At 42.2% G+C, this 26018-nt stretch overlaps 1 protein-coding gene across 2 annotated transcripts; it reads right to left on the reverse strand.

Moving 5' to 3' along the window:
• Positions 1–54: 54 nt before the first annotated feature.
• On the reverse strand, positions 55–23595 carry LOC139576371 (heparan sulfate glucosamine 3-O-sulfotransferase 1-like). 2 transcript variants are annotated; one of them, XM_071402416.1, is made up of 6 exons: positions 23258–23595; positions 21657–21819; positions 6218–6618; positions 5734–5998; positions 5264–5438; positions 55–2278 (listed from the first exon to the last, which is right to left on the reverse strand). In XM_071402416.1, exons 3-6 carry the CDS (start codon positions 6452–6454, stop codon positions 2050–2052), a joined length of 906 nt encoding a protein of 301 aa, XP_071258517.1. In that variant the 5' UTR covers positions 6455–6618; positions 21657–21819; positions 23258–23595; the 3' UTR covers positions 55–2049. The 2 variants fall into 2 exon arrangements, with proteins under 2 accessions (XP_071258517.1, XP_071258518.1); XM_071402417.1 differs by lacking the exon at positions 21657–21819.
• Between the last annotated feature and the right edge of the window lie 2423 nt (positions 23596–26018).

The following is a 26018-nucleotide window of genomic DNA, read 5'->3' on the forward strand; positions in this document are numbered from 1 at the left end:
TTGACCTGCTGAGATAGGACATATGTGTAATGAACACAATGGGAGACAGAGAGCTGGTTTTAAGCGCAGGGCGCAGCAGGTGTTTATTGCAAAGAACCACAGGAGGAGGCAGGTAGCTGGGTCCAGGGGTCCAAAAGGGCAACAGTACAGGCAGGGAAAAGGCTAGTAACGTAGTCCGGGAGATCAGGAAATAGGTATATAACAGGAAATCCGATAGTTTTTGCCTGACTCACTATCATACAAGGGAGGAGTAAACCACGGGAAAAACTGCTCCGATAGACTTGTGTCACAAAACAAATAATACCTCACAGTGATGGGGGCAAAGAACTGAACAAAATAGTGTGTGATAATGACATACAGGTGATTAGAATTCAGGTGATTGGGATCTGGAGAGTGATCTGCGTTCAGGGGATCTAGGTTTTTGAGAGTGTGAGCTGGAAAGTGAGCTGCGTTCAGGGGATCTACGTGTTTGAGGGTGTGGGTTGGAAGCAGACGTTACAATATGATCTTTACAATACGTTCTGTCTAGGCCTAGTAATGTATTTTGGTTGGTACCCTACATTATTCTTCTCTCTCCCTCTCTCTCTCCCACCCCCCCATCGCTATGTTCTATTAAATATTGTTATTTTCTCTGGGTTAAAGTACAACAGTACACATTTATTGAAGAAGATTTTAGAAAACATACTTACAATGCATTACAGCTCAAACACCTTCAAATTCAAATTCAACAATCCCAAAAATATACATATCTATTGAACATTTGAAAGTAAAATATTAGAATAATAACAAGATAAGTACACATGATTATCTAAATGAGGACATTATTTTAGCTCACAGGCATACTTTTTACAATGGTAAACCATTTTGTGAAAATGGTAAGCAGTCTAAAACGTCAGACTCGGTTTGAAATAGCTTCATATTGGTACAGTAGATCTACAGATGGACTGACCTTTTATGCAATTAAGCATTCAGTTATAGTGCAACAATAAGCCCCATCTAATTTCAAAACATTCTTCTACCCTCTATTTTCTGTACACTTATACATTTCCTCCAATGGTATCTGCTCTGAAACTCATTTTACTGACCATCAAAATGACAAGATTTGTTTTTGTCTTGATTGTTCACGATACAATTGTATGGCACAGTTTATTGTAGTTATTTTATTACACTTGATTTCATTCCAGTTTGTAGTTATTTTCTTACACTCAATTTCATTCTAGTTTGTGCAACCCAAGGCCAACGATGACAGGCACCAGCAAGAGTCATGATCAGGTGATATTAGGACCAACAGGCATACAGTATTAGAGAATGGGCACTTCAGTTCATGTTCTCCAGCAGGTAGTACCATAAAAAAAAACAGATCACTAGAATGGACATTCCCATTCAAGTCAATGTTCCGTGATGGGTGGACCGGCTGCCATATTGAATGTACCCATCATCTATTTCTATGGGTAGTTAGAAATAGTGTCCCTCAGTGAGAGTTATCTTATACAGTCTATGCTTGTTGTGCTTTTCACTCCCAGGCCTGGCTTGGTTCAGCTCATTGACAGTAAGAGAATTGAGAACATTCAAAACGTAACACCTCTAAAGATCTTTAAAATCGTCAGTGTGCATCCGTGGTTTTATCCTTTCATCTCTCAGTCAATTCATCCACCCACACCCTTCAATTAACACATAAATTAATCCATCCGCACACCCAGCAGTCTGCACACCAATCTATTCGTCCATTCATCCCATCCACCCCCCTACCTGACAGTCAACACACCAATCTATCTATCCGTCCAATCAACAGTAACTTCACACAGGCCAATGTCTTTTCACTGTTGACCTGCTCTTAGTGTCTCTAAGCATCTCTAAGATTATGTTGTAAATGGTACCCACTCTGCCCAAAAGTAGTGCACTACATAGGGAACAGGTGACCATTTCAAAGGCATCCCAAATCTTTGCTATTATGGGCAATATCGCCAGTTGGCCCTGTCTGTCCCCTCTCTCTGTCCCATTAAAGGTGGTATCAGAGCAATAAAGGGTATTTTGTTTCTTGATGCACAGTCAGCACCAGGAGAAGAAACGTCCCACCATTTCAAAGAACAGGCGGTTGGGTTCTTTGAAGTATCGGCAGAGCTTCCTGAAGGCCCGGGAGCTGAGAGGAGCGTGGGGCCTCCCCTTGGAGTCATCCAGACACTTGTCATGGCCCCCGGCAGAGAGGAGGCAGTAGAAACCTTTAGTTGTGTTGAAGTAGAAGTTGGAGGGAGTGATGCGGGGCAGCAGGTCCAGGAACCTATAGATTATTTATTTTATTAGGCAACTAGGCAAGTCAGTTAACTTTTACTGCCTCAGAAACCCGGATCCGGGAGCACCCCCCACCCCCCACACACTGATTAGCATAGCTAGCATAGCTTCAGAAGTAGATAGTAGCATCTAAATATCATTAAATCACAAGTCCAAGACACCAGATGAAAGATACAGATCTTGTGAATAAAGCCACCATTTCAGATTTTTAAAATGTTTTACAGGGAAGACAAAATATGTAAATCTATTAGCTAAACACGTTAGCAAAATACACCACTATTCTAACTCCATCAGTTTCTTACTCCTTCAGGTGCTATCACCAATTCGGCTCAACTAAGATATTGATATCCACTAACCAAGAAAAAACCTCTTCAGATGACAGTCTGATAACATATTCATGGTATAGGATAGTTTTTGTTAGAAAAAAGTGCATATTTCAGGTAGAAATCACAGTTTACAATTGCACCCACCATCACAAATCGACTAGAATTACTAGATAGAGCAACGTGTATGACCAATTTACTCATCATAAAACATTTCATAAAAATAGACAAAGCATAGCAATGGAAAGACCCAGTTCTTGTGATTTCAGACCATATTTCAGATTTTCTAAGCGTTTTTCAGCGAAAACACAATAAATCGATAAGTTAGCATACTACATGTGCAAACGTTACCAGAGCATCGATTCCAGCCAAAGAGCGCTATAACGTAACCACCGCCAAAAGATATTAATTTTTTCACTAACCTTCTCAGAATTCTTCCGATGACACTCCTGTAACATCATTTTACAACATACATATACAGTTTGTTCGAAAAGGTGCATATTTAGCCATACAAAACCGTGGTTACACAATAAAAATACTAGGAAATCAAGCCTCAATATGTCTGACGTCATCTATCAGAGTGATCTAGTTTAATTAAAAGCTAATCATATACTTGACTAAAAAATACAGGGTTGACAGGAATCGAAAGACAAATTAGTTCTTAATGCAACCGCTGATTTACATTTTTAAAATTATCCTTACTTTTCAATACAGGGTTCGCCAAGTGAAGCTATACCAAAGCTATACCAAACAAAATGGCGAAATATGCGTTTAAAATATTTCGACAGAACAACAATTTATCATATTAAATATTGCTTACTTTGAGCTGTTCTTCCATCATATTCTTGGGCAATGTATCCTTTCTATGTTATAAACGTCTTTTGGTCGATAGATGTCCTCTGTCCTTCGAAATATCCACTAACGATCGAACGGGACCACAAAACGTGTCCAAAGTTTCAGAGTGCACAACAAAGAAATTCCTCAAAATCGCACTAAACGGATATAAATTGCTATAAAACGGTTTAAATTAACTACCTTATGATGTTTCTAAGTCCTATATCGAATTAAATTACAGACGGATACATTTCAAGTTGATAACCGAGCCTGTGAAAATGGCGTCCGGAGGTCCCATCCTGCGTAAGGGCGAGCGTCGAAAGGGGGGCTACTCTCACTCCTTGGTGTTTTATAACCTCTGAGAGCTACCTAGAAGGCCCATTCCACTTCTCATTGGTTACTGACATCCAGGGGAAGGCGGGTGCAGTTCGTGTCGTTCCATAGGATAGACAGAGACCTTAAAAACTGATCTGAAACCAGAGCTTCGCTCTCAGACCTTTCACTGTCTGTCATGGATTTCGCTGTAGAAAGTGTTCTGGGTCACCCACAGACATAATTTCAACGTTGTATGAAACTAGAAGGTGTTTTCTATCCAATATAATTAATAATATGCATATTGTACGAGCAAGAATTGAGTACTAGGCAGTTTAATTTGGAGACGACAAAATGCTAATTCGGAACAGCACCCCCTGTAGTCGCAAGAAGTTAAGAACAGATTCTTATTTACAATGATGGCCTACTACAATGACGGCCTACATTAGATGAGATTAGATTAAAAACTTTAATCTCCTCAATGAGGCAACTGAATAGCATCTTACACAATATAAGTTACATACAGACAAAAGTAACAGGTGGGCCATGAAAGGATCCTCTCTTGGAGGCCATTTTTTTAAAATTCAGGCCCCTATTTAATCAGGCAATCCAAAAGACTGCTAGGAGAGGGGAGATGGCGGAAATGGATGTTCTGTTCGAAACTGATGGCGGGCCGGATAAAGATGAGAGTGAGAATGAGTGGGCTACAGTCATGAAAAAGAAAGGAAACAAAATAATTAAAGTTGTGATGGAAGCTAAGAAGTATCATGGGTGCATTGGGTGAGGTGGCAGCCACAAATCCTGGTTTTATTTCCATTTTTTGTGTGTCCGCAGAACATACTTTGCGCCTCAAAAATAGTTTTGAATGCAGTTTTGTGTATGGATTTACGAAGCAGGGCGCCTGTCTCTGGGGTTGCTCATGAAGTAGATGCAGATGATATACCTGAGGAAGTAGATGAAGTGATTGGTGCATGTTGACTGACCTGTGTGGTGAATGGAGTAAGGAAACCCACTTCGCCCATATTATAAAGTCTCTCCCTTCTCATGTAAAGCTAGGCTTTATGAAATATCCTTTAAGATCTGTTGTGCTTAAGCTCCTCCAGTGTAATAAATGCAAAAGATTTGGGCATGTCTCAAGTGTATGCAGATGGGAGAAAAAATTGCGTATGCCAGCTGAGGTTATATGCTGCAACTGTGGTGGCCATAGGAGTTTGGTGGCACCTTATTTGGGGAGGACGGGCTTGTGGTAATGGCTGGAGAAGAATAAGTGGAATGGTATCAAATACATCAAACACATGGCATCTCCATCCCTGGATTGAGGTATGTTTTCTGAGCTCTCATGCTCATCTCATGCCGGCTCCATGGTTTCCTGGGCAGCCTGCCGTTCCGACCTTACAGGGAAGATGTACTTACAGTGATCGTAAGGTCAGAATCTTATAATGTCTACTTTTGACCAGAGGGTGTTTTTGGAACACACCCACAAATTACATTATGTATAACATTACCTCTCCGCCCTCCGGAGCTCTGGGAAGGGGTCTCTGATGAGGGCCTCTCCGTCCACCACATGGACCTGCTCCCTGGGGAAGACATCCAGCCAGCGGTCCAGGTGTTGGTGGTACAGACTCCTCTGCAGGGCTTTGTAGGCCGGGTCAATGTGGCCCTGGCGGAGCAGCAGCTCTTCTACAATAGAATACATAAAATAGTAGTAGAATATAATATTTTATTTTAGGGCAGAAATTTATATTTTCTTTGCTTTTTCCTAACTCTTGGCACACATATAGGTTAGGAGAAACAGGATCTGAGGTATGGCGCACTGGATGGATTTACATTTTTGTTGTTAACTGCATTTCTCAAGTGAATGACAGTGGTGGTAGTAATGATCTGACACAAGCAGCCCCCAATTATCTAACGCTTGGGACTTGAACTAGCAACCTTTCAGTGACTGGGTCACCACTCTAACCTCGGTGCAACTTACCTAGAGACTTGTAGGGCTTGTGGCGGGTCACCCTATTATGGAGGACCTGGGTGTAGTCGGAGACGAGGCGCTCAGCGGGGTCCCGGACGATCAGCAAGAGTCGGACAGCAGGGTTCATCTCCCAGACCCGCTGAGGGACCTGGGGAGAGGCAAAGTAGCCAGGGGTTTTCTCCACCGTCACTTGCCCAGGCAGGGTAAAGGGCATCTGGGCACGATACCATGCCAGCCCCCGCCGGTAGTGCTCTTCCACGTTGAAGTAGTGCACCTAAAAAAAAAGTGGGTAGTGTTGTTTAATACCTTATCCCCCCCAAAAATGTATTTCTGTAAAGTCTGTATTCTAGGATTTTATCTTGTTCTTTCATTCTGTTATGTTGCATGACTATTTTCATACCATTATGTTAAAGCTTTGAGAGTAGTCTATTGTGTGAAAGTGCTTTACAATTTAAGTCAAGATGGTCATGATGATGTTTCTATTTCTCATTACCTCAGCCTTGGCCACCTCTACATCCGGGTGGAGGTTGAGCATCTCCAGGAGGGCCCTGGTGCCACCTTTACGCACGCCGATGATGATGGCTCCAGGTAGTCGCTGCTTGGTGGCATTAGGAGAGGGGGAGGATGAGGGGGAGGAATAGCCGGCAACTCTGAGCACCCGTAGACAGACACATAGCTGGGTCTGCAGTAGGAGGAGAACCAGCAGGGCTAGGAGAACAGTCCACAGCATGGTGGACTATGGGCTCTGAAGGTGGGAGGATGAGGAGTGGGGAGGTACACACACACAGGTACAGGAAGATACCCACAGGCTGTGGGGCTGGGGCGAGGAGGAGGGTGGGGGTAGGGGCTCCTAGGGGAAATGGGTTTAGGATCCAGGGGTCTTCAGTGAAGAGCCTGCAAATGAAGAGTTATTTTTCACTGTCAAAAGCAGTTTTAAATATCTGAGTTCATATTTTAGGTCATATAAATTAGCTACATTTAGGGCAGAGAACTCATGAAGACTGGAACTTCTTGTCTGTATTAGGGTTTCAAAGCTACCAGTAATTTAGAAAGTCACTGGAATCTTCAGTAATTTTGGCAATTAACAGAAAATCAATGCCAATCTATCGTAACTTTGATCATTTATATTTTAATAACTGTATTCATATATTATAAATGTATTATATCTGTGTCCATGTTGTCCATTAGTTTCTAGTATATAGACCATATTGTTAAATACAAAATAGCCCAATTAATGAAAACGATTCTAGTCAACAATGGCATTATTTCGAATTAACCCTGAAACTCTTCCAGCTATTGACTGTTCACAACTGCCACCAGTGTGACGTCAAAACATTGACAACCAATACATATTGGCATAGTAAAAAAGGATATTTATTTAATGCTGAAACCCTCATATTAAACACCAATGGCATTCACTTAGTTGATGGTTTATGTTTAGGATAATGTTTTGCAGCTTTGTAATTCTATTTTTTATTTAAAAATGATTTTCTTTAATTATTTCATGTATTTGACATGTGGTCAATCAATCAATCAAATGTATTTATAAAGCCCTTTTTACATCAGCCGATGTGATGAGGCCACACAGAGGGCCAGAGATGATTACAGACACCTGTGATAATCTGAAGTACCCAAAAGGGCCACTAAAATCCTTGAAAGATACCAACCCTAGTGCGTATTGTCCCTGCATGTGTCAAACTCAGTTTCCCCTCTGGGGAGCAATATTGTTAATTAAATCATTAATTGAAAGAAAAAAACAAAGTATTTGGTGCAATGTCAAATGGTAAAAGTAGGCTAATGTTCAAGTTCAATTTCTTTTTTAATAACCACATGGAAGTGATGGACACTGAACTATGTGGATATGGACTAACATTAGAGAATGAACAGTTCCACACAATTTATATGATAAGTCTCCATCTTATTAATTAGGTGGAATAAGTAGGGTATCTCTCAGTCCTGGCGTGGGTGGTTCTGTCTGTCACTTGTCCTCAACAGACAGGCAACCAGTCACAGGAGGAGGACTTGTAGAGAGCGATTGCAAAGTCAAGGCACCATGGTGCCTAGTTTGTTGCTATGTTTGTGTTCACCAGGCCTTAACATCACCACACAGCGGTGTCAATACCTCTGACATTGTCTCTCTGTTTCTGTTGTTGTTATTGTGTTCAGGCCAGCCTGATGGGGCTGAGTTATTTATTCACTTGTTGTGTGTGTGTGTGTGGGTGTTGTGTGGTCCTGGAGAAGAACCTCGTCAGTGTTCGGTTCCTGTGTTCCTTTTTAATTGCACCTTAGGGGAATGTTGCTGCTCCAGCCGCCCCGAGAGTTTGTCTAGAGTCCCTGCTCGGTGTCTCTTTTGTCATCATTACCTTCATCAAGTCAGCTATCAAGGCTGAAGGGTTTGTCCTGGTGTTTCGTTTAGTTTGTCTTTGAAGAATGTACTCTGAAAGTGGTGGCTACTGGCTAGTTTTTTTCTATAATGTATGATATTACAGTTTTTTTCACGTTTTTCACGTTGGTGAAATTTCACAAGTAACAAAGTAACTCGCTTAGAGTTATAAAAACAAATCAAAACAGATCATCAAAATGGCTCGTGTTTCAAAACGAACACATTCACAAAGTAATTTTGTCACTGCATCAAATCACTCTTTGGATTTGGATACATATTCAATCTAAGTATCTGCTTTTCAAAATGCAATATTCACTTTACTTTTGATATGATTTTCTTGTCATTTGTTAACAATATAATTAACTATTACTGAAACAAACTGCTCAAAACTGATAACTACTGAACCAAAAGCATGTAGTGCCTAGTTACCCCTATAGTTTGATAACTGCTGAACACTGTAATATTGTTTACCTCATAAATGTAGCAATTTGACATCAATATACGTTGGAAATCATATATGGATAAAGCTGTAAATACTACATGATTCTCCATCAGCCAGTGTGCTTCAATAGGGCAAAGTGGAAAGAATCATTATGTGCTACCATTAGAAATTATAGTGTAGTGTACAATGCACTGCTGAAATGGGCTACCTGGGTTGTATATAACAATATATTCCACTCATTATCTACATTTCATTGATACACTGTAAGCTGATCAATTTCAAGCAGAGTTGACAAATCATGTAAAAAGGCGATCTTGTACAATGTTGCCACAAAGTTGAAAGCACAGAATCATCTAGAATGCTGTACATTTTGGGGATTTTTTTATTTCAGCGATCTTGTGCATGTTGCTTTTATATTTTTGTTCAGTATATATTGAAATGATGTGGAAATAACGCTGATTCAACCATTGTGTCCCAGTGGGAAGTGGGTGGGTGCTTCCCGTGTGTGTGTCCTGTGACTCCCTAGTATGTTGGAGTATACAGTATCCCTCCTGTCGAGACGCAGCGCATTCAGCTTGACTTCCACTCTGCTAATTTGTATTTGTATTTATTATGGAAACTCATTAGCAGCTACTCTTCCTGAGGTCCAGCAAAATTAAGGCAGTTTATACAATTTTTAAAACATTGCAATACATTCACAGATTTCAACACCCCCCTGTATGCCCTAAGGCCCCTACTCCACCACTACCACATATCTACAGTACTAAATCCATGTGTATGTGTGTGTATAGCGCGTATGCTATCGTGTGTGTGTGTGTATGCATGTGTCTGTGCCAATGTTTGTGTTGCTTCACATTCCCCACTGTTCCATAAGGTGTTTTTTTCCATTTTGTAAATCAAATTTTACTGCTTGCATCAGTTACTTGATGTGGAATAGAGTTCCATGTAGTCATTGCTCTATGTAGTACTGTGTGCCTCCTATAGTCTGTTCTAGACTTGGGGACTGTGAAGAGTGACTTGTCTTGTGGGGTATGCATGGGTGTCTGAGCTGGGTGCCAGTAGTTTAGACAGACAGCGCGGTGCATTCAACATGTCAATATGTCTCATAAAGTAACTCATAACTCTCCTCCACTTTGAGCCAGGAGACATTGACATGCATATTTTTAATATTAGCTCTCTGTGTACATCCAAGGGCCAGCATTGCTGCCTTTTTTATGGCACCTGACCACACGACTGAACAGTCATCTCAACTTGCTCAATTTCCACGTTATTTATTACAAAATTTAGGGTTTAGGGTTTAGTGAAAATTAGGGTTTAGTGAATGTTTTGTCCCAAGTACAATGCTTTTAGTTTTAGAAATATTTAGGGCTAACTTATTCCTTGCCACCCACTCTGAAACTAACTTGCAGTCATTTCAGTGTATAGTGTTGAGTCAACCGCATACATAGAAACTCTGGCCTTACTCAAAGTCAGTGGCATGTCGTTAGTAAAAATTGAAAAAAGCAAGGGGCCTAAACAGCTACCCTGGGGAATTCCTGATTCTACCTGAATTATGTTTGAGAGGCTTCCATTAAAGAACACCCTCTGTGTTCTGTTTGACAAGTAACTCTTTATCCGCATTATAGCAGGGGGTGTAAAGCCGAAACACATACGTTTTTCCAGCAGCAGACTATGATCGATAATGTCAAAAGCTGCACTGAAGTCTAACAAGACAGCACCCACAATCATTTTATCATCAATTTCTCCTAGCCTGTCATCAGTCATTTGTGTAAGTGCTGTGCTTGTTGAGTGCCCTTCCTTATAAGCATGCTGAAAGTCTGTTGTCAATTTATTTCCTGTCAAATAGCATTGTATCTGGTCAAACACAATTTTTTCCAGAAGTTTACTAAGGGTTGGTAAGAGGCTGATTGGTCGGCTATTTGAGCCAGTAAAGGGGGCTTTACTATTCTTTGGTAGCGGAATTACTTTATCCTCCCTCCAGACCTGAGGGCACACACTTTCTAGTAGGCTATTGAAGATGTGGCAAATAGGAGTGGCAATATCATCTGCTATTATCCTCAGTTTTTTCCATCCAGATTGTTAGAACCCGGTGGCTTGTCATTGTTGATAGACAACAATAATTTTTTCACCTCTTCCACACTGACTCTTCCACACTGACAATTCTTGTTTTTCATAATTTGGTCAGATATACTTGGATGTGTAGTGTCAGCGTTTGTTGCTGGCATGTCATCCCTAAGTTTGCTTATCTTGCCAATGAAAAAGTCATTAAAGGAGTTGGAAATATCAGTGGGCTTTGTGATGAATGAGCCATCTGATTCAATGAATGATGGAGCCGAGTTGGCTTTTTTCCCCCAAAATGTCATTTAAGGTGCCCCAAAGCTTTTTACTATCATTCTTTATATAATGTATTTGTTTCATAGTATAGTTTATTTTTATTTAGTTTAGTCACATGATTTCTTAATTTGCCGTACGTTTGCCAATCAGTTTTTCCTCATCCCTCTTAACCATACAATTTTTATATTCCTCATCAATCCAAGGGGATTAAACAGTTTTTACAGTCATTTTCTTAATGGGTGCATGTTTATTAGTAACTGGAATAAGCAATTTCATAAATGTATCAAGTGCAGCGTCTGGTTGCTCCTCATTACACACCATAGACCAGCAAATATTCTTTACATCATCAACATATGAATCACAACAACATGTATTGTATGACCTCGTATACACTATTATAGGCCCAGCCTTTGGAACTTTGGTTTTCCTAGATATGGCTATTATATTGTGATCACTACATCCTATGGATTTGGATACTGCTTTAAAGCAAATTTCTGCAGCATTAGTAAAGATGTGATCAATACATGTTGATGATTTAATTCCTGTGCTGTTTGTAACTACCCTGGTAGGTTGACTGACAACCTGAACCAGGGTGCAGGCACTGGTTACAGTTTGAAGTGTTTTCTTGTGTGGGCAGCTTGATGATAGCAAGTCAATATTTAAATGACCCAGAAAATATACTTATCTGTTGATATTACATACACACATATTATCCAGATACTGACTGTTAGCACTTGGTGGTCTATAGCAGCTTCCCACAAGAATGGGCTTTAGGTGAGACAGATTAACCTGCAGCCATATTACTTCAACAGTCTCTAAGCTTTACAGGAATGTGGTTCTGAATATAGACCAGAACACGGCCCCCGTTGGCATTTCTGCATTTTCAGTAGATGTTATAACCATGTATTGCTATCACTGTATCATCATAGGTATTCAGAGAGTTTCAGAGATGTCAACTATTACAAGCAAGTTATTGACTTCATGGACCATGTTTCTTAAGCTGCATATATGGGCTATTTCTATCAGTTTTCTGGGATGCTTGATTGTATTTAATGCTTTACTGGGAAGCTTATCAGAAGTAGACTTACTCATGTTATTTATATTGGAGCTGATAGTGCAGGGTGTGCTGCACAAAGTGGTCTTCCTACTAGGGCACACCGCCTCAGTGCCAGCAGTGTAACTCTGGTTAATAGGCCCATGATTACTGCATACACTAGCTGTAGGATAAACATAAGTATTCGGTGCAATTAGGGGAACATAAATAAAGTTACTTACATTGTGTTTGCCAATGCCCCTAGGATCATGTACATTTGATGCAGCATTATGATGACTCATTGTCACAATGGTAGGGATTACCTGAGCTGGCCTTGGATCATTGAACAGTCTAATGAACCCTCTCTCTCGCTCTCTCTTTACAAAAGCCATTTTATAAATTATTATTATTCTCGTTCCCCATTTCTCTATATTCTCCTCTTCTCTTTCAACATTTTTCTCTCTCCTCTCTCCTCTTTGTCCTATATCCCTATATATCGCTCACATGAAGATACAGACATGAATATAATATATGATAGCTGAGGAATTACCCTAACGCACACAGAAACCTCTTATAACTACTCATCAATGAATCATTCTACAATCCCACGTTGCATCACACTCAGTTCCCTGAAATGTTCTAATCTCACAACTTTTTAAAAACTCTTTCGGTAAGAATAGAGTGGCAGAAACTTGCTTTGGGAACAGTCAGAAATAGAGTACATCATGAATGTTCTCGCTCTTAGCACAACACTGACAGAGGCGGCTGATATGAGAGGAGTTCAGGAGTAGGATGTGTATGCACATCCAGTTACTTTTAGATACTTGGTATTAAGGGTAAAGTCATGAAAAAAGGACACCTATCATATTAAAGTCACTGGGAATGGGGAGGGATTGGTGTTTCATTATAGAGTCAGAGGAGGGCCTCTAGCCCAGGCAGAACCCAGTGCTAGGCACATGTCTTTTATTTGTTTATCCCAAACCTTAACCCTTAACCAGCATGACTGCCTCAACTTAACCTTCAAAAATCTATGTTTAACCTCCTGTGTGGACAAATGTTGAATTCTGAAGTCAATTTCACAATTTTGTGAGGTCTTGTTGCTCTAGCCAGCTTTTAGTTCAGCTCCGTTCAATAGGAGAGCTTCTCTCCCACTAGCAGACAGCAGGCTACACCTTGTGACTCCAATTTGGCACCATGCAAAAACCACAACAACAAGGCTTGGATTGTCCATGGTGTGTGGTGCTGTGAGAGCTCCATATGGACTAACAGTATTGCTAGGCTGAGAGAGGAAACTTTATTTCATCTAATTATTTGTGAAATATAGATATAACATACTGTCACACCCTGATCTGTTTCACCTGTCTTTGTGCTTGTCTCCACCCCCCTCCAGGTGTCGCCCATCTTCCCCATTATCCCCTGTTTATTTATACCTGTGTTCTCTGTTTGTCTGTTGCCAGTTCGTCTTGTTTCGTGAAACCTACCAGCATTTGTTCCCTTGCTCCTGTTTTCTAGTCCTTCCCGGTTTTGACCTTTCTGCCTGCCCTGACCCTGAGCCTGCCTGCCGTTCTGTACCTTGCCCCACCTCACTGGATTATTAACCCCTGCCTGCCCTGACCCTGAGACTGCCTGCCGTTCTGGACCTTTTGCACCCTCTCTGGATTACCGACCTCTGCCTGCCTTTGACCTGTCGTTTGGCTGCCCCTGTACTATAAATATACTTTTGTTTCTTCGACACTGTCTGCATCTGGGTCATACCTGAAACCTGATAATATACTATATAATATAGCAGTGCTTATTCTGTTTTCTCTTTCTCCTCTTGCTCTTTCTTGGCTAGTTTATGGGTGTGTGGATTTTGTTAGTTTGAGTATTGCATGGTTTGGTGAGCTGCTTCTTACTTTGTATCTAAATCTGCATGTGTTTGCACTCTTTGTGTGTGTGTGTATATGAACACACGTCTCTGTTTGCTGTCCTGTGCCTTAGAACTATCTTTTGGTGGGTGCTGGTATTTGTGGTCGGGGGTGTCAGGGATTATCCTGCACAGAGGGAGGGATGGAGGGGACAGATGTAGTCTGTGTGTTTGTTCCCTGTGTGTTTGTTCCCTGTGTGTGTGTGTTCTCAGAGAGAGTGTGTGTGTGTAACGCAGGCAGAGAGATTGGCCCTAGTAGGGGGTGGCATGGTGAAATCCAGTAGATTGCCAGCCTAGCCATATCACCAAGGCTGTTGGACGGTAGATAAAGTCTCTATGTTTTTCTCTCTGTTTCTCTGTTTATGTCTCTGTTTCTTTCTCTCTATTTGTTACTGTCTCCTGCTCTCCATTTGTTTCTCTGTTGCTCTCTCGGACTCCTCCTTTCTCTCTCCCGGTCGCCTCCTTTCTCTCTCTCGGTCTCCTCCTTTCTCTTTCTCAGAGAGTGGCGTTTGCAACACAAGGGTCGCGGGTTCAATTCCCGCTGGGGCCACCCATATGAAAAATGCATGCAAGTCGCTTCGGATTAAACCGTCAGCCAAATGGCATATATTCACATTACTACTGTGAATGTGTTATCATTCTTTCAGACAACTATCACAACAAACCCAAACCATATTATTCAATATAATGTATTTGCACACACAAATGACAAAGAAAATCTAATGAAGGCTTCATATAGTCTCATTATATTTTCATTCCATGTGTGGATAGACAAATCATCCAAAGGGGGGGATCTATAAACAAATTCAACAAGGACACGAGAGAGACAAATCTGTCATACTCATTGCATGAGTTTGGGACTACTTCAAACATTTTCTTGCTACTCCATAAACTAGCTACCACAACAAAGCTAATCAAATGTAGGATCTGGAAAACTTTCTAATTGTATGACCTGACTAGGTAAACATGAGTTTTTCCTGTTCACTTCACATGGTCAGGAACAACTCCTGTCACAGGCAAGCTACCCTTTCTGGGAAAGAACTGTGTGTGTGACTTTTCAGAACGCGGCTGGGAAATGTGTCTACATGACAACGTTTGTTTCATTGACAGACTGGTCACAACCTTGAGGAGTAAGACTAATGATGTCTTCTTGAGCCCACGCAGCATCTGAATTTGTTATAGTATCTGTGTGTGTTTGTGTGCCAAAGAGGCACTCCTAAAGCCTTAAGAAGCCCCTCGGAGTGTACTCCTCCTTTACATGAACAGGCTTAAGTTTGAACATCAGATCTCTTTCTTCAGAAGAATGAGGGTTGAAAAGAGAGGGAGGGGGAAAGGGAGAGAGAAGTTCTCGAGATAACGCCTGTTATCGGGGTCCAAAAAGTCTCTATTTCCCTACCCCCTCTCTTTCTCGCTCCCTCTCCCTCTTGCTCTTTCTGTCTCTCTCCCCTTCTCTCCAGCAAAGACACTGACCGCAGAAATCTGCCCACCAACCCCCGACTGGGTTTCAAATTAAAAATAGGGTGTTTCGGGGGAGTGTGTATGTGTTTGTAAAAGAGAGCGGGAAAGTGTGTGTGTGTGTGTGTGTGTATGTGTTTGGGATCTAATTAAAGGTGCCTTTGGCATGCAAGTGTGTCTGGGCGCAGGCGTTGGCATACACCCCATGCTAATGTCTGGAGTGTGAGTTTACTGTTCATGGCAGTCTGGCACAGGGCAGTGCATGCGTGTGTGTGTGTGTGTGTTAACATGGCAGCCTGTGCCATTTAGATTTGGAGAGGTTCAAACAGACAGACAGTCAGAAAGAGAAAGAGAACAGGCTGGCTGTCAGTCTGTTTAGCTGCACCAGAAGGTCCCTGGGTGCAGTCTAGTGTAGTGTGGAGCGCTGACTCCTGATGCCGAATCTCACACACACAGTTACATGCACAGATGCAGGCTTGAAACAAATGCACAGAGGTAGCTAAGAGCACACAGATGCATACAGGCACCTCCCTTCAACCCACATGTCAGCCAACCAATACACACACATGTGTGCGCGCACACACTCAAACACACAACCCCCCCCCCCCCCCCCCCCTCACACACACACCCTTGTTTACATGCTCACAGTCCAATGTAGCACATATGTTGGTTTTCACACAGTAACGTACTGTAGCTCTGACAGCCTGCTGTCACTATCTGGCACATGACATCACAGTGGATATAAACAACCAGGTTTGACATGTCGATCACTGATGGAGTGAAAGCAGGACACGGGGGCTGCTCTCTTCTCTATTTCTCTATTTGTCTCACTTCCTCTTTTTACTCCTCTTTCTCATTAAGCCGTGATGGATCTTGTGTGCTTGTGTAGCACCTGGTACCAAACTCCAGTCACTCATTTCACTGGCTGTTTGTTGTCAAGAGGAAGTCAATTCTGATCTGTCTGTGTGTGTCTGTGTGTGGGTCCACTGAGAGTCTGTGTCCACCGAGAGTCTGTGACAGAGTCAATTAGGATCTATGTGTGTGGGCAGGGTGTGTGTGTATCTGTGTACTGTACTGTATATGAGCAAGGGTGTGTGTATGTGGTTTGGGGGATGTGCGTATGGGTGTTTGGAATGGGGGCACGTTGACATATGGGGGAGGTCTGTCTGGTCAATATCATTATGGGCCAGTGAACAGTGGTGTAAAGTACTCAAGTAAAAACACTTTAAGGTACTACTTAAGTCATTTTTTGGGGTATCCGTACTTTACTATTTATAGTTTTTGCAACTTTTACTTTACTACATTCCTAAAGAAGGTAATGTACATTTTACTCCATACGTTTTCCCTGACACTCAAAAGTACTCGTTACATTTCGAATGCTTAGCAGGACAGGAAAATGCTCCAATTCACACACTTATCAAGAGAACATCTCTGGTCACCACTACTGCCTCTGATCTGGCTGACCCACTAAACACAAATGCTTCACTTGTAAATTATGAGTGTTGGAGTGTGCCCCTGGCTATCTGTAAATTTAAAAAAACGATACAATTGTGTTGTCTGGTTTGCATTATATAAGGAATGTGAAATGATTTATACTTTTATCTGTCCTTTTGATACTTAAGTATATTTTATCAATAACATTTACTTTTGATACTTAAGTATTTTTAAACCATATACTTTTAGACTTTTACTCAAGTAGTGTTTTTACTGGGTGACTTTCACTTTCTATTAAGGTATCTTTACTTTTACTCAAGTATGACATTTGGGTACTTTTCCCACCAATGTGGGTCCTGAACTCTGCCTATCTAGATTTAATATGGGAAGAGGGTACGGAAGAGATGAAGACAGGAGGAGAGGAAAAGAGGGCGAGAAATAAAGAAGGAGAAAGAGTAAAGAAGATGATAGGGCGGCAGGTAGCCTAGTGGTTAGAACGTTGGGCCAGTTATCGAAAGGTTGCTGAATTGAATCCCTGAGCTGACAAGGTAAAAATCTGTCGTTCTGCCTTTGAACGAGGCAGTTAACCCACTGTTCCCCGGTAGGCTGTTATTGTAAATAAGAATTTGTTCTTAACTGACTTGCCTGGTTAAATATATATTTTTAAGTACTGTAGGGTGGAGAGCAAAAGGAGAGGAATGAGGAGAGAAGGACCTAAAATCATTCTTTGTAACCCTCTCACCTGGGGCAATGAGACTAAGACGGAGAGATGAAGGAAGGGAGAGAAAGAGGAACCGATAAAGACAAAGAAAGAGGATTGGTAGAAGTAATGTACCCGGCCGGGTATGGGCCCAACGCTCCAGCGCCATCCATTTTCAGGGCTAGTTGATTCAGCAGGTGAGATGAAAAGGGAAGAGGGTGGCTCTTTATTTCTCTCTCTGTCTCTCTCTCTCTCTCTCTCTCTCTCTCTCTCTCTCTCTCTCTCTCTCTCTCTCTCTCTCTCTCTCTCTCTCTCTCTCTCTCTCTCTCTCTCTCTCTCTCTCTCTCTCTCTCTCTCTCTCTCTCTCTCTCTCTCTCTCTCTCTCTGTGTGTCCTCTCTGTGTGTCCTCTCTGTCCTCTCTTGCTGTCCTTCTCTCTCTTGTCCCTCGTATTCTCATAGTGGTTCTATGTGACATATCTAATAGCCTGTGTGCCTCCGTGCTGTATACCCCACTGCTTCTCCAGACTGACACACACACACTGAGACGAGGGGGGCAGAGGTGGAAACATTAGAACATCGGGGCTTTAGCAGGAGGGTTTTGATTGACCAAGCACTTAAGACTATTAAATGACTTCATCACCCTCCTCATCCTGTTGTTCACCACCCTCTCACTCTACCTCTCCGCCCTTCCTCTCCCCATACCCCAAGTCCTCAGGCTCTCATTGTGCCTGGAAATTAATGAGTGTAGACAGCGATGGATAACCCCCCCTCATCCTCAGTCCCTCCCTCATCCCTCACTCCCACCTTGGGCTTTCAGCTTAAACCCCTCCTGTGGTGTTTTCACCATCAAGGTCAAACCAATGCCATTTACAGTAGTACAGTATTGCCCAACAGAGATTTGCCAATGTCACTGTCTGGTGTCCTTGGTCTGTTTTTTGGGGACAGACAGTTTACAGTTGAACAAACTGATAAAATGATACAAATTGGATTGATTAGGATTAGGATTTGATTGATTGACACAACAGCATGGAAGCTCTTTCAGTCAGTGGGTGTGTTATAGGACTTGGTCTTTAGAGTCCAGTCCTATATTGGCATTTCCTCTCCGATGCCCTTTACCCTCCACCCTTCCACCCTACTACCCAGACCCTAATTCTACCCAGGGGCTTCATGACCACACAGACTAGGCCCACCCAAACAGCCCACCCAGAGCTCCCTGAGGTCCTGACTCTCTGCCCCACTTTATCCCACTTTTTCTTAACCACTGCCCAGCAACCCCAAAGAGCAAACCCCAGACCCAAAGAAGCAGACCTAGCCCAACCCCAGAAACACAGTCTGTGTGTCCGTCCGTCCGTCTGTCTGTTGGTGTCTGTGTAATGTCGGACCTCTCCTGCTCCCTCCATCTGGTGGTCAGTGGGTGGTCCTGTCACCTCTCCTTAAACCAACTGGAGTGTGATGGTCTAGCAAACACTGACTCTGTCTCCACAAAGATTAGAGTGTGTGTGTGTGTGTGTGTGCGTGCGCGTGTGTTTCTACGATTAGCTGAGGTCATTGTGCACTTGTGCCACCTGTACTGTTAGGAGAGAGGATCTTTGCCCCAAATCTGACTGACATGGTGGATGACTGCCAGATGAATGAACTTTCGCCCTGAGCTCCTGTAAACACACACTGTTAGCCCTCAGCTAAACACACACTCACTTAGTTAAATAACACTCCGCTAGATGACCTCAACATTATCAACAGTTGGCTATTTCTGGTGAGAAAATAGACTGGGAAAGGTATTGTCGATTCGATCGATTTAGAATGTAAAGTAAACAAACACTTCCCGTCCCCCCTCCCACTGTAACTTTTTGGAGTGTGTAGCCGTAGCATGCGCCTCATTGCCCTCCAGAGGACATGCTCTCTGCTCATAAATAATGTCCATGTATTATTCACAGCTGCTTCGCAAGCTCCCCCTGCTAATGCCTCCTAATGTGCCCAAACACACAGTTTCCACACAGCCTGGCCCTGGCCTGCACTCACACACTCACAGGGCCAGGTGACACAGTGACGGACAGAGACCCCTTATACAGTGCAGGCCAGTGCACAGGGAGGCTGGGTGACCTCTCTCTCTCTCTCTCTCTCTCTCTCTCTCTCTCTCTCTCTCTCTCTCTCTCTCTCTCTCTCTCTCTCTCTCCTCCTCTCTCTCTCTCTCTCTCTCTCTCTCTCTCTCTCTCTCTCTCTCTCTCTCTCTCTCTCTCTCTCTCTCTCTCTCTCTCTCTCTCTCTCTCTCTCTCTCTCTCTCTCTCTCTCTCTCTCTCTCTCTCTCTCTCTCTCTCTCTCTCTCTCTCTCTCTCTCTCTCTCTCTCTCTCTCTCTCTCTCTCTCTCTCTCTCTCTCTCTCTCTCTCTCTCTCTCTCTCTCTCTCTCTCTCTCTCTCTCTCTCTCTCTCTCTCTCTCTCTCTCTCTCATATGTATGTAATTATAACCACTGAAGCATACTGTAAGTGTGAACTGTCTGTCCTATCAGAGCGATTTACAGGATCAATTAGGGGATTCTTCAACGATCTTAAAACGCTAGGCTACCTGACGCCCTCTCTATAGCTTCCACATCTCTATGTCAACAGCAGCTTAATCAATATGGGTTCAATCAATTTTCCCACACATGCATCATAGTTTCTGACTGAGCATTGACTCAGGTAGCTTGAGGACACAGTGTGACAAAGCCATGGTGCGGTATTACGACAGAGGTAACCTCATCAATATGTAACAGTGCCTTTGTGACTCTGCGTAGGAGGTGAGTGCCGTCTGAATGAAGCGAGGTTTTAATGTACAGTACACCAGGGCACATTCTGTATGATAGAAATAACTATTTTCAAAGTACAGTACTATGTGATTTTTTTTTACATGACTTTCTAAGACAGCTAAAACAAAGTAATGGTACCACTATTGGCATAGTAAAAAGTTTATCCCTGAATCGGTCATAATGCACTCTTGACCCGGCCATGTGGGGATTTTGTTTTGATGAGCCAGGGTGTCTTGATAAAGATAACGCCACAACTGCTCACATCACATGGTGCTGTTGTCCCGGTTAGTGACTGATTCAGAGACAGAGGCTCTATTCACTCCGACCATGTCTCTCACCCTCTCTATCGCGCCCCCTCTATCTATCTCGCCCCCTCCCTATCACTCCCCCTCTCCGTCACTCCCCCTTATCGCTTCCTCCGTATCTCTCTGACCACATCTGTACTTTCCAAACATTACAAAGGTCAAACATTATTTGGTTAGTTTTACTTTTACTCCTGTGGCTGGTGGTTTCCTCAAGCTTGCTGGAAATGGGAAGGGGAAATCTGAAAATATACATTTTGTGGGCTCATTTTAAATTAGCATAAAAAGAGAATGGCAAAACCACCTACTTTGGCAATTGATTTACAATGAATCTTGAATGAGTTCGAGAGGTTGGTTGGCTAACTCACAACATGATTGATATAAGAACATAATATTCACATACTGAATCAGACTGTTGTGGTTGGTTTTCACTAACCTGGAGTTGTGAACTACCACTAGTACAGTGACTGTCACACATGCCAGATTAGTTAGAGAGGTTGGCTTACAACATGACGGATATGACTATCATGAATATGATGTTCAGAGTCCGAGGCAGTTGTGGTTTATACCACGCTGGAGTTGTGATTCACTATGGGTGTGTAATATATGCAGCCCACAACACATGCTGTGTGTCCACCACTACCTGTTTATCCACATACCACAAGTCCTCCACTTGCTGTTGCTTAAAAGACCATATCATAAATCTCTCTCTCTCTGTGAGTATCTATCTGTCCCCCCTCTCTCGCTCTCTCTCTTCCTCTCTCTACCAGCATCTATCACACACACACACACACACACACACACACACACACACACACACACACACACACACACAAAAGTGAAATTCACAGACCACTCCCACTAGCCACCGACTTCAATTAATGTCACCATGTCATTGAATTTAAGCTAACCCCTAGAGTCGATGTCCGGACCCCTGCAGAAATGTAATTAGCATAATAAAAAAATCCACATAACAATCTGTCCGTTTTAGCTACCTGATATCAGGTTTTTTGCATTGGATGCATCTCAATCCACCGCATCCACCGATGTCCCACTTATGCATCTGTGGTGACAGAGCTAAATCGGTGTTTGCCAGACCATGAGACATCCCAAAAACCGTTTTTCTCACAAAATCGTATGTAGCGTCCAAAAGGTTAATTACCCTTCTATGGAAAGATGAGACTCTCACGAACACGATGGCGTTCTCCGTTTTGCTCTACGACCGCCACAAGCGTCTTGGGACTCGTCTTAAGACGGTACAGCCAATCTGCCAACTTCTGTCTGTAGCGTCCGAACAGTTTGGGCTACACACTAATATGACACCTCTGTGGAAAGGTGAGACTCTCACAAACACGTACATGCCAGTTGAAACATTTTATGGAACTATACAGTACATGCAAACTGTTTAGTGGCAAAAATAACGGGTTAAATATATGTATAATTTGTAAATGTTTCCTGATCTTTCCTATATCTGAGAGGTATAATAAAGATCAGCAAACATTTTTTATAAAGTTTTTTTTACATGTATTTAACCACTTATTTTTGGTATTAAACAGACACTTCAGAACAAACTTTTTGGGGACTGTCTATGGTTCCATGTAGTGAATCTGTTATTCAATGCGTTTGTATGGACTAATAGCCAAATAAGGCCAAATAAAACTAATAGCCAATTAAGGCCAAATTAAACATCAAATATGTATATACACTACCTTTCAAAAGTTTGGGGTCACTTAGAAATGTCCTTCTTTTTAAAATAAAATCACATTTTTTGTCCATTAAAATAACATCAAATTGATCCGAAATACAGTGTAGACATTGTTAATGTTGTAAATGACTATTGTAGCTGGAAATGACAGCTTTTTTATGGAATATCTACATAGGCGTACAGAGGCCCATTATCAGCAACCATCACTCCTGTGTTCCAATGGCACGTTGTGTTAGCTAATCCAAGTTTGCCTAGAAAGCCAGCATCCCGGAGTCGCCTCTTCACTGTTGACGTTGAGACTGGTGTTTTGCGGGTACTATTTTAATGAAGCTGCCAGTTGAGGACTTGTGAGGCGTCTGCTTCTCAAACTAGACACTCTAATGTACTTGTCCTCTTGCTCAGTTGTGCACCGGGGCCTCCCACTCCTCCTTCTATTCTGGTTAGAGCCAGTTTGTGCTGTTCTGTGATGGGAGTAGTACACAGCGTTGCACGAGATCTTCAGTTTCTTGGCAATTTCTCGCATGGAATAGCCTTCATTTCTCAGAAGAATGTGCGTAGTTTCTGGCAATTTTGAGCCTGTAATTGAACCCACAAATGCTGATGCTCCAGATATTCAACTAGTCTAAAGAAGGCCAGTTTTATTGCTTCTTTAATCATCACAACAGCTTGTGTAATTGCAAAAGGGTTTTCTAATTATCAATTAGCCTTTTAAAATGATAAACTTGGATTAGCTAACACAATGTGACACTGGAACACATGAGTGAGGGTTGCTGATAATGGGCCTCTGTACGCCGATGTAGATATTCCATAAAAAAATCTGCCATTACAATAGTCAATTACAACATTAACAATGTCTACACTGTATTTCTGATCAATTTGATGTTATTTTAATGGACAAAATGTTTTGCTTTTCTTTCAAAAACAAGTACATTTCTAAGTGACCCCAAACTTTTGAACGGTATTGTGTATATATCTTTTTTGATACTTCAAAGGATCTTAATATTATAAGTGTGTGAAAAATTCAGTGTGTGAATAAGAGAGAGAGAGAGAGGTCTTACCTGAGTCACTGTGACACTGGACCCGTGTCTAGGGTTTCCGCTGTCTTCCTCCTCTTTTCCTCTTCTCTCAACTCCTCTGTGTCTGTTCTCCGTTGAAAGCCTCTGAGAAAATCTAAGTGTCAGATAACTCCGTTCAATGTTTTCCCTTTCTCCTCCTTTATTTCCTTCCTTCCTTTTCTTCCTCTTTCCTCTTCTCTGCTGTTTGTGGTGTGCTTGCCCCGCGTTACACTGAGGAGATGTGTGTGTGTGTGTGTCTCTGCCTCTGTGTCAAAAAGAGTGAGTGAGTGAGAGTGTGGTGTTGAGTGTGATTCCGTTGAGTGTCAGAGCGACTGACAGAGAGAGAGAGAGAGAGGGAGAGAGAGCAAAGCTATCACAAACACATCGACCCCTTAGGGAAATCCCTACTCCCGCCTCCCTCTTCCACCTGCCCCCTGCTCTCTCTCCATCAACCCCTCTCTCCCATTCTTCTCTCTGATTTATTTGTCTTTCACATACTTTCTCTGTCAATCTTTCATCCCAACACTTTGAAGGGACATAAGACTTAACATTTGAATCTTTCCCTCCTTTTTGTTACTATGCATATTTTGACGATTTCTTTCCAGCCATAACTATGCCTTAAGACGTTCTTAGACATGTTTGTGAAGACGTCTTGAGACATCTTACTGTGAAGATATTTATTGGGAAATGATGACGTGTCTTTAAAGCCTCAACGTTGTGTGTCATTCAAGATGTATCCAGACATCTACAGATGAAGGTGAAGGCTGAGTATATAACAGCGTTTGATTTTACTTGAATACAAATGTTAGTGGGTTTTTCTACCTTCCCATTTCTCATACCATTCAATATAGACAGTTATTTGAGAATGAGACTTTGAATAAAAATCTTTGACCTTTTCTGTTTATTGCTGAGAGACTGTGCTTATCACTTGACATGAAGTGGAGTTAGTGGCACTTATGAATAAGGTCTGAAGGTTTTTTCTCTCCTCAATTAAGATTGTTAAAAGCTTTGGGAAAGGCAAGCACATCTTAGCCTTTGTGTAATTTCCTTGATTTTGATAGGAATGTATTAGCAGTAGTAATTATTGTAGAATAGATGAGAGCAGCAAATGTACCAAGTCCACCTCAGTTTCCAATGATCGAGACACATCACCAATGTACTTATCAAAATGCTCAAAGTTCCACAGACAATCAATGCATCGATTATAACTTTTAGTCAGGAATGCGTGTTCTGAATGAGTTTATTGGATTCATACAATCTAGGTGAACATCGCTAATATTGTTCAGATTTGGTTGGAGGTCAGAGCATGGTGCTTTTATCAACAGAATTGTGGGTTTGATTTGGGCAACATACAAACTGTATGTTGACTGTAAGCCTGAAAGCCTTTGTTAAGTTACCATAGTAATATCTAAAAGTACATGCGTGGCTGAAAGGCGATTGAATAAGACAAAGATCCTCAAGTGACCTTTGGGATAAGACTCCCAGACAGGTGTATTGGAGGGGTCTCTTGATCTCATTCCATTGGACCGATTACACTCTTCAGTTTTATCCCCATAATCTGTTCTTCTAATACAGTGGCAAGAAAAAGTATGTGAACCCTTTGGAATTACCTGGATTTCTGCATAAATTGGTCATCAAATTTGATCTGATCTTCATCTACATCACAACAATAGACATTACACACAAATTATTGTATTTTTTTGTTGTCTATATTGAATACATCATTTAAACATTCACAGTGTAGGTTGGAAAAAGTATGTGAACCCCTAGGCTAATGACTTCTCCAAAACCTAATTGGAGTCAGCTAACCTGGAGTCCAATCAATGAGACGAGATTGGAGATGTTGGTTAGAGCTGGCTTGTCCTATAAAAAACACTCACAAAATTAGAGTTTGCTACTCACAAGAAGCATTGCCTGATGTGAACCATGCCTCGAACAAAAGAGATCTCAGAAAATCTCCCCCCCCCCCACACACACCTCCCCCAACCCCCACATACACACACAGCCTTTATTTGCTGCATGTGCCCTTTTCAACAGTTATATTAATCTCTATTTGTGTCTCTGCGTTCTCTCTCTCTCTGCTGTGTTTTTTTTGGTGGGGTGGGCGGGGGTGGGGGGGGTACGTAGATGGAGGGATTTTATGCTGGATTTTTTTTATTTTATGAAAAGCTGCACCCCTGTCGAGGTTCTCCTTGGGGGGTGCACTTCACTGAGCAACCCTGCTCTTTCTCTTATCCTAGACCCCTGGGATTCACTCCCCACTCCTCTACTCCTCCCTCTCAACCCTCGTTCTCTTCCCCTTTCCCTCCCTTCCTCATTCGTCTCATCACCCACTCCTCCCTCCCTTCTTTCCTTGTTAGTTCATCATCTCATCCGCCTCTCTTCATCTCCTTCCGATGCTCCAGCTACCTAGAGCTCTGATCCCAGTTTCCACGAAGGCCCCCAACTTTTCTTTTCCTCTTCGTCTCCTTATCAGACTGTGTCTGGGTCTGAAGTCTACCTCTCTCTTTCCAGACACTTCTTAGCTTATCCCCTTCCTCTCTCCTCGCAGCCCTCCCTCTCCTCCTCCCCCCTCCTCCTCCTCCCTTCTTTTTTATCATCTTCATGATAAACACTTTTTCACGCGCGCGCCTCTTTATTTTTGGTAACACTTTATTTGGATAGCCTGGATTTTCCATCTGTAGATGCTCTACAGATGGTCATACTATCAACAAACTGTCTGTTGACAATGCAACTGCTTGCTAAGGCTACGGTTAGGGTAAGG

This window comes from Salvelinus alpinus, chromosome 5, assembly GCF_045679555.1.
Source record: "Salvelinus alpinus chromosome 5, SLU_Salpinus.1, whole genome shotgun sequence".
Taxonomy (NCBI): Eukaryota; Metazoa; Chordata; class Actinopteri; order Salmoniformes; family Salmonidae; genus Salvelinus; species Salvelinus alpinus.